The sequence below is a fragment of the Poecilia reticulata genome, linkage group LG14 (assembly GCF_000633615.1).
Source record: "Poecilia reticulata strain Guanapo linkage group LG14, Guppy_female_1.0+MT, whole genome shotgun sequence".
NCBI lineage: Eukaryota > Metazoa > Chordata > Actinopteri > Cyprinodontiformes > Poeciliidae > Poecilia > Poecilia reticulata.
The window spans coordinates 13,171,738-13,181,640 of NC_024344.1; the positions used below are offsets into that span (position 1 = coordinate 13,171,738).

At 38.4% G+C, this 9,903-nt stretch overlaps 1 protein-coding gene across 2 annotated transcripts in view; it reads left to right on the forward strand.

Moving 5' to 3' along the window:
- LOC103475873 (protocadherin alpha-C2-like) overlaps positions 1 to 9,903 on the forward strand; it is a 23,958-nt gene extending 14,055 nt beyond the window's left edge. The window contains exon 4 of one of the 2 annotated variants that reach the window (XM_008427809.2): positions 6,719 to 9,903. In XM_008427809.2, the coding sequence (XP_008426031.1) occupies positions 6,719 to 7,032 (314 nt within the window). In that variant the 3' untranslated portion in view covers positions 7,033 to 9,903. The remainder of the gene's footprint in view (positions 1 to 6,718) is intronic. The other variant, XM_008427810.1, reaches the window with a different exon arrangement.

Below are 9,903 nucleotides of genomic sequence, written 5' to 3' on the forward strand. Positions count from 1 at the left end.
ATTTTTTTTTTCTTAATATGTAGGACATCAGGTTAGGCGAAATGAGGCTTCTTACATCCTCCTCAGGTGTCATGGCAACATCCCTCACAAGGAGCTGTGCATGACCTGCTTACCAGCAGTTACACAATAATCCATTTCAGCTCATCATATGCTGAAATAGGCTTATCTCTGGAAATTTTTCGAGATGTGTCAGAGACGCGGCAGCAGCACGGAAGGCASAAATCGCGTCATAATTGTACCAATCTGGAGCATGACCTGCTCACACACACACGGACACAGAGGAATAGCTCTGATTATTATCAATATCCTAATTAACAATGTCCGGGATGAGGATGTGTCRTAGCAACCAGAGAAGCTCTGGGGTCTCCCAAGGTACTGCAACAATACTTGATTAGAGCTGCAGTGCTGTGTAAGAATTTCRAACCACCCCTCTGTTTCTGATAGCGCACACTTCCAAGGAGCCGGACTTTCTTGGAATCTTTAGGAAGTGGTCCTATGCRAAAGTTAGACAAACGTCTTTGAAGGATTCTCTTAAAAATTAGATCTTCAAGAGATTTGATTTGACTTATTTAAGAAAATAAGCAATCAGTAGGACAGAGAAAACATGTGCATACATAACCAAGAGCAACACAATTTGTTTTACTGCTACTTTTCTGTTTGAAAAGGAGCAGGAAAAAGTGAAAACCTATTTACTTAAATTTAATGAAATATGTTACTTACTGACTCAATTTTCAAAAACCATGTTATAATATTCATGTACCGATTGAATATACTGTGCTCAATATACTGAGCCAACAAATAAATTATATTATAAAGACAAAATGGCCACAAACTAATTCATAACAAGACAAGAAAATCTTCAGAAAACATACAGTCTTATATACAGTATGACCTTCTTAACATGACTATTATTTATGTGGGGGGTTTTTTATACTGACTATTTACTTGTTGAAGCATAGAAAATGGCAAAAACATCAATAGCTTATCCAGTGTTGTTCCAGCACAAAGCAGTTAACTTAACTGAACCCATTTTAAATTGCATTTCTGGCATCTGTGTTGATGGATCAAAATTCAGCACAGAAAAGTGCCATCTGGTTATAATCTATCATGAAATATGCTCTTGATAGAGCGTCTTTGGTGACAACCTTATTTTCCAGCTTAATGGTTATCCCTTCCACCCTGGCAATCMAGCAAAATCCTACCTGGCTGATGACAAACGTTCCCCAAAGGATCGGTTTAAGGATTAATCTCTTGCCTGTGCCAAGACCCACATGGGGGGTGGGAAATGTCAGAATCCTGCACATAAAATGGAGTTTGCCAAACCGAAGCTTGTTTCTATTTTTTATATTTTTATATTTTGCCTTGATTTTTTTCTTTTCTTTTTTGTTTTCCTATGTCTTATTAAATCACAGCTGCTCATGTGGCTCTGCTCACATTGACTGTCAAACCTGATCAAGACGTCTAAAAATCCTCACATTAAATGAATTCATTATGGCAGGAGCATGATCTGTTTAAAAGCCAAAATTTTACTCGGGTATATTTAGGAATGAAGTGGTTTTYGTTTTGCTTTGTGTTGGAAAAATGCTCGTTCGTTATCATTATTTCATGTTATCTACTTGGAATCGATTGCATTTATTGATTAGATTTGAAATTGAAATTGGTTTCAGAACAACTTGACATTTCGAAGAGGAACATGCATATCGAAACCTTCATGGTATGTGGAGTTCATAAGTTCTTTTTCGTGTAGTGAGACGAAGGGTTTTTGAGATAAAGAGGCATTTGTTCTATCTTTGGGGGTTTTTGCAGAAACAGAAAACCATCCTTCACATGTGTTATGAGGATTTTTATATAAAATAAGTACTTTTCTTTGTTAGAGAGCACTTTTGACCTGCCAACTGTCCACTCACTGCATTTGCAAGTATAGATACATGTCTAAAAGAGAGCCTTTGATCCTTGTGATTTCTGTGTTTTGTTTTTCACTGGTGACTCAGTTATTGGAGCTCAAATTTGCTGTTGAGATAAATGTGAGGGAAGCTTACTTTTAAGTTGATTACATCTCTTAGAAACCTCTACAAATAAGAATAAGATCTACAAATTGGTACCAATGAGTAGCAAAATACCATGCYACCAACCTTATGTTTGGTCCACATTTTTTAGTGTGCTACTATAATAAAAGACAAATGTGCTTTAACGGTGTTTACACATTTTTACCAAGTGTACTTTGTGGGTGACAACATATGTATAATAGTCCACCCAAATACACCACTCACGTTTTTATATATTGTAAATTATATCCTTGTGTTAATGAATGATCCCCATGACATCAGAAAAGATTTAAGCCACGAAAATCAACTGTGGTGTAACCAAAAGCTAATTATAAACTGTATAAAACATTTATATGTTTCATCAATATTAGTGGTTTCAGAGAGGAAAATTATTTAGTCAATTGACTATTGTGCATACTGCAGCTCCAGTGACMGACTTTTCAMAGACCTTTAATTCATCAGCAGATTTTGATGTAACACCTGCACTGAGTGTACTATTTGGCACTATTACAGAGAATTCCCGTGCGTCAAAAGTAAACGCTAAGCTGCTACCTTCGTTCACTTGAGAGTGGGAGCTATTGCATGTTGAGGGACAAAASGTAGATAATTTGGGCAAAATTATTCTGTGYAGCAAACTGATGYGTWGCAGTAAAGTCATTTTTAAATTGTCTCCTGTGGCACTGTGAGCATTGTCACTAAAGTTTAGGGTAAAAAGTAGAAATGGTAATGTCAGTATTACAGCTATTAAAAAAATTAAACAGTAGAAAATATAAATGCACATTGAAATGGGAGACTCCTTTGTACATATATGGTCATCTACTTGTAAGATTTTATCACTAAAAGCAGTTTTTCATTTAATTGCACAGACATGGGCTGGTGACCTGATAACCTAATGTCCAATACAGTAGTGTGAAACAAAACAAGAAAGTATAACATGATCTAATCACTTTTATGCGAAACAGAAAAGCAACCAATGTTTGTGCCTCTGCTAAAATGCATTAAATATTAAACTTATAGTAACAATTATCATCACATTAAAGCTGCCAGTTGTTTTGAACTGCTTATCCTGCAGAATTATAATATAGTTTTGCTTTTTCTGCTCTGCATATTGTAATTCAAGAGTAAGTATAACAAGCTGACTGTAGCTCATTAATTAGTCAAGCTATCTGCTCACACAGCAAACCTGCAGTGGCTTACTATACCTTATGAACTGTAAAGTGGGAAATGTTAGCAGTTTTCAAAACCTAACTTGCAATAACTTGAGCATAGCTTCATCATTATATGTAAGCAGCCGCCCAACTCTACACATATCGTCTTCTTTTTAAATTCCAGTTTCCTTCTGGTATTTTACAGATCGTAATCTGATGTTTATTTTAATAATGTTTGTGGTCAGCCTCAGATGTAATCTGCTTCTGCTCACCATGGATGCCATTTAAATAGGACTTCCAAAACGCCCCTGTGTTTTGCTGGGTTTAATGCCCAGATTAAGTGCAGACGAACAGACCATGCTCTCAAATTTCATAATCCTCAGAAACAGACATCATTAAGGCATTACGGCGATGAGTCTGCTTATAATGACATGAGACATGTAATGGCTGATCCATCAAATTACCTCAATCACACTGGCCAGTTAACATGCTTATTTTTACTTTTACGTAACGGGAATTGCAAAAACACAAGACAAATGTGATTTAAAAATTAACCGGTACATGTAAATTAATGGGTGTTTTTTTTTTTATGTCTTCTCATTTTCTTGCAATTAATTTAATGCCTTGAAATATAAATTTGTTGTCTTTTTTTCGTCCTTGCGGTGCAGCCACATTGCTACGTCGCTACATCAAACAATAGCTCTTCCCCTCTCTTAATCTGGAAACATCCATTGCTTCCATCATTGCATTTTAGGAGGTGATATGATCAATTTGCAGTGAGTTGTGGCTCAATATCTTGCCACAGGTCTCTCTGTGACGCACCCAGCTCTTCATTGAATGGCTAAACGTGTCTGTTACACAGGGCTATGTATTGACTTGTGCAATCGCGTCCGTATCATCCGCTCTTTTTGTAGCCAGCGCGTGATATTCCTCCTGTTGCTGAGGCGATTTAATGCGAGGACATGCACACGGACGTAGCAGATTTTTTTTTTTTTTTTTTTATTGTGTTTGTCCTGCAGGAACGGTGGCTAAAACAATTTCAGCACTCCAGCAATGTCATAAATAGCCTACAAAGGAAAGAAAGAAAAAAAAAAGGAGCTTTTTGCAATGGCTCATGTTTGATCTAAATAAAATCCAGACTGAAAGTAGGTCAGCGCTGAGGGAACTGGTGTGGGCCTGAGAGCACCATGTCTGCAAAACCCGCCCACCCCCATCCCTCCTGACTGCCTCGCTCTCATGAGTTCTCTCTCTTTTCATCTTATCTAATAACCCCTTTGCATTTCACTCTGACCTTTTGACTCCAACAGGTATATTTAATTGTTTTATTATTATTATTATTTGTTTCCTTCAAAATGGGATTTTTTTTTCTTGGCTTGCCAGCTGGGTTCATTTCTTTTTTTGCATTAGAGGCTGTGAATCCTTGTCTCTGGCCTCCTACGTGGTGGGATTATGCAGCTGGCATCATCTAAACACAAAAACCAATCACGCTGGCACATTAAAAAGCTCTCTGGGTTATTACCTTGCCTTACCTTGCTTTTAGTCATCTGGGCCAAATTGCAGTTCTAAAAATAATCACCCACTGCTGTGACTTCTAATAACAAACTGTAGTTCAAGTAATAAAACTTAGTAAATGAATTAAACAGAGCCGATTCCCAGGCCGTCATAAAAACAAAAACAAAACAAAAAAAGTGTTTTAAAATGTGTCTTTGAGGTTTCATAAATCACAAAATGTATCTTACAAAACTGTATTCTGTGTAACAATATTCTATTCATGCATGGTTAGTCTAAGTATCTTAAGGACAAAATGTAGTCACCAAATATAAAGCTGTATAGAGCTTTTTTTTATTCATTCAAAGTAGACTTGTCAAACATAGAAACAACTAGTTGTCAGATTTAAGGAACTCAAATAGTGCAGCCCTATTTCACCAGACAAAGTTGTGTGCTGATATCCACCACAGAGCACTTTTTTTTTTTGATGGACTCGACCTAAATATGATGACTTGTTAATATTGTAAGACTGTGTGCCGTGTGATTTTGCTTCAAGCTTATAAATGGATAAAGTGTTGTTTCTGTTGAGGTGAGAGGGCGCCGTGAACTCGATGAACTCTTCCAAAGAGCTACATTTCCAGAAAAATCTTCACACCTAGTCTGACCATCTATCTCCAGCTCCATGAACACGATCTCAAGATACAGGGCAAAGACTGACCACCAGGCGGGAGCATGTACACATGTCCGTTTTAATTTATTACTATTAGTACTTCTTTTTAATACAATTTAACTCTCAACTCAGCACCTGCTTTATTTCCTGGGATTGTAACAAAAACACTAAGTTGTTAAAAGAAAAAAGAAACTATGTGGTTAATTTGGGTACTTTTTATGAAGCTAAAAGAATGGAATGTGGGAGCTGAAATATTTCCGCTTCTTGAGTCTGAAAGTTGAAAATGCTTCAAAATATCACACTGACAAATCATGGTTGATTATTTGTTTTAGTTATTTTTTTACTTAGTTTCTTGTTTCTTCAAGGACAAAAATCTGGTTGAAATCAGACAAATCTTAAAGAATAACTTGAATATGATAAAGATACGTCATCGGATCTTAGCTTATATTGATTTCCAACCAGCTGCCTCTGTTCCAACAATGGTTTTCTTGAAGTATGATTATGCGTCCCAACATAAGAAAATACACAATATTTCATTCATAAGATTGAGAAAAAAATTTCTACAGTATTTTGGGGGTAAACTATTAATGCTTTTTTTTTCTAGAAAATACAGGTTTCAAAAGATACCAAGTTTTAAATAATCGATTAGATAATAACTAATCAAAAATAGGTATGCAGCCATACAAACAAAAATAACACAAGTAGCCAAGTGATGTTAACCAGTTTGTGCAACCTTTATTATCTGACAAGGTAATAAATCCAGACGAAAACTCAAGAACTACTTCTTGTTTCTAAAATATTAATAAAAGGTGCAAAGCTTAAAGCACTCACCTTCACATGCAGGAGCTAACTAAGCGCACATTTCAGCTACTTCTGGACAAACCACTTCTCTCTTAATTCAGCACTCGCTATCAGTTGCTAACACAGTGTCACTGTTCAAAACACTCGACCTTAAATCACTGGAATTTGTAGCTTGCCAAAAAAAAACTTGAAAATTATCAAATATTAACTAATTACTCAGAAGGTCAGTCTTTGAGACAATTGTCACAACAACTCTCTCAAGGCTAGCTTAAAGTGTGTGTGGGGGGAAACGAGCTTGGCTTTCTAATTGTAGGTTATTATATGACAAACGGGATTTACATTTGTATTTATTTTATCATTTAATTTTTAGGATATGGTTTGCGTTTTTTATGAATTTTCTGCCCATTAGCTGGAAAYTAAAGCATCGTATTTATTGTGGTGACATGTTTCATGAACTTTCACACACAGATGTCCAGCAGATTTCATTGATAAAACAAGCAGTTCAAATGCTTACTCACATTTAACATCTTTCATTTTTATTACGTTTTGTTTGTTTGTTTTTTTAGATGGAGAGGGCGGCGGGGAGCTCTCTCCCCCGGTGGGGGCTGGAGTCAACAGCAACAGCTGGCACTTCCGATACGGCGCTGGACAAAGCTACATCCCTCCTCAGCCTCTGAAACCTGGAGAGATTCCACCAGAGGCCTTCATCATCCCCGGATCTCCAGCCATCATCTCCATCCGCCATGACGCGGGCCCTGTGGACGACAAGGGCGACTTCATAAGCTTCGGCAAGAAGGACGAGGCCAAGAAGAAGAAGAAGAAGAAGAAAGACAAGAAGGACAAGAAGGATAAGGGGAAGGATGACAGCGGGGATGATTAGAGGAGAAGGAGGTGACCAAAAAGCAGAGCTACCCAGTTAATCTACCGTACCAGTTTCAGAGCCAGAAAAATAAACCAAGTGCACAATATAACCAAGGGGTCTCCCTTGTGCCATGTTTGCATAGACCTTGTACAGTGGCCAAAGGCTCGTTTGATCAGCCTTGGCTCTCGCATTAACCGAACAACAAATACTCCTAATCCAAAAGGCTGGACCAAATTGAAACGAAAACCAATTTATTCGTTAGCGTAGCTTTACTGTGATTTACCATCCACTCCCCCCAAGCCGCTATCTGCTTTGTACATTTGACAACAGAAACGCGCCGTAGATGGCGCTCTATTTGTATCCGACCTCTGTCAGCCGAAGCAGCTGATGTCAACGTCTCCGGCGCTCTTATTTCTTGCCAAGCCAACGTGAAGCGAAAGCCAAACAGAAACTAACAAAACGATTGAAGTAGAAGCTTTCGCCTCCAGTATCACAGAGGGCTTATAGGAATTCAGAACATGAAGTCTTTTGTAAAAAAAAAAAAAAAGAAAACAAAAGGAAAAAAAGCAAAAAGTTCTAATATTTCCTATGTATCTTTCATGAGATAAGCACCTTTGAGAGAATGAGGAGGACGAGAGTAGCTGGAGCACGCTTTGACAGAGCTGTGTCTTAATGGAACAGCACATTGGACGGACGGGCTGAAGACCTGCACCGGGTCGCAGTAGCTGTCCCGCGAGTTTGTCCCCAGGTTAGTTTATAAGCAAGGGGCTGCATAACTCCTACTTCATTTGGAATTAGTAAGTTATTGAAATTGATTGTACAGAGTTAGTTTTATGAGTATTTTGTCAGCAATAGCAATATGTTGCTATGGTAATTGTTAAAACAGATATATGCGACTAGACTGATGGGGAAATAGTATAATGGTTAAAAGATAACAGAACTGTTTTTGTCCATTCTCTTCCAGTTATTCTTTGCTAACAATTTCCCAAAGCTGCTGTGATTTTTAATCCTATTTGTTTTATTTGTGTGTTTTCTTCTTTGGACTGTTAAACGTGCTTAGTCTCAAAACTCCCGGAAGTGAGCAGAGCTTGTGGGTTTACTGCCTTAAATTTATTTACAGTTAATAAAAAATATGTTTTTCTCTTTCAAGCTTATGCTAAATGAACTATAGTCTGAAAATGAATAACATCAGGGATTAATGGGTATACCTCCAACCCCTAGGTGGCAGCAGAGTGGGATAGGCATCGACTGTCACTAATAGGATACGTATGCCACCTCGGTGGCATTAAGASTGAAATTTATTTCAGGCGAAGTTTTTGCTACAAGGGGTTGAACGTTTTTCACGTTTTGTTGCATAAACATTTTGCCCCTGTTGTATTTTTAACAAATCTAAAAAATAGACGAGATACTTCAGAGCCAGCATTTCAAGCCAATTCTTTTTTTCATTTTTTCATTTTGGCTTAAACACAGCATCTTAAGCTAATTGTCAAAGCAATAATATTTTGCCAGATTCGAAGGAAATATAAACAAAATGCTGACCTTTAGCTGGTTGACAGTGAAAGATAATCTGTAGAAAATGGACAGAAACATAAAAACGCACATCTAAGGGTTTTTTGCTAAATTGCTAATGCGAAAATGTGCTGTTTGCAAACAAAAAAGGGAAAAAAATGCTACTTTACTGTTCGTGAGTGCAGTTGTGTGATTATGTATCATTTGCACTTGCTTTATTGCTTGCCTAATTATATAGTTGTTCCATAGGGTAACGCTGAATCAGATTGTTGTGGTATTGCTTGTCAAGCGGGAATTGGAAATAACTAGGGAACCTACATGCAGCTGATGCGGACGGCCTCCAAACTTTCCTCTTAAAACATGGCAAGGTTCAATATGGTCTTAATAATACACCCACTCACACTAAAATTCTGACTCTTCTTGCCTCACACATAGAAAAAAAACCCCAACAACAAACACTGTCTACCAAACAGGACACATAAAAGAAAAACCAAGCTCAAACCAAGAACCCACACTACTTCCCGGCAGCTAAAGAACTGAAGGCCAGTGCTTAATAAAAGAGTGTATTATAYGGCTCGGAAGCAGAAAGGTTGCTTGTCGCTTCATTTCTGTTCAAGCCCCGATCCCTCCGCTTCTGTCTTTGAATGTTAAGTAGTTGTTCTTCAAGCTCTGCACCACTGCCTCGACTGCTTCAGTGCTTGTAGGATTTGCTTGCCCCCGCTGCCTGTTTCCTCCCTCGACTCCTCAGATCTACAYGGTTTGGCCTCTTTCGAGTCACCCTCCTTCAGTGAACTGTGCAGTTGTAACAGCGTATAACATTTGTGTATATTCATATAGCCACACATAGCGACGCAGGAATGCAACGCAACACACTCGCATTTACCGCCCCTTCCCTTCCCTTGGGTTCGGCTTCAGCTCAAAGCGAGCTTGGGCGCTTCTGCTGGCGACTCTCACCTTCCGACTGTTCGTTGTTGGCAGCTCTGTCSCCTCTTGCACGGGTTCCTGAGCTTGGCATAGTGAAGACGCCTGATGGGTTAGCAGGACCTCGGATTATGCTCTTCTGGATGTGATGGAGAGGCAAAAAGTGGAGACGGAGGGGAGCAAAAAGCCTGGGTCCAGTAGCAACGGAAAGCAAAATCACTGGGCTACTTTTGTGCGAGCAAAGACGTTGGAGTTCCTCGATAAGAGAAGATCAACTTGGGTCGACTCAAATCACTTRCAAAGAGGGTGAAGCACAGTTTGTCGCTAATGSAAACGGACTAAGGTTTTGATTCTMTTAGAGATGGGGTTGGGAGTTGGGGGAGGGGGTTCAAACTAACTGGGGGTGAAACTGTTTTGTTGTGCAGTCATTGGTGGTCATGTAAAAAAAAAAAAAAAAAA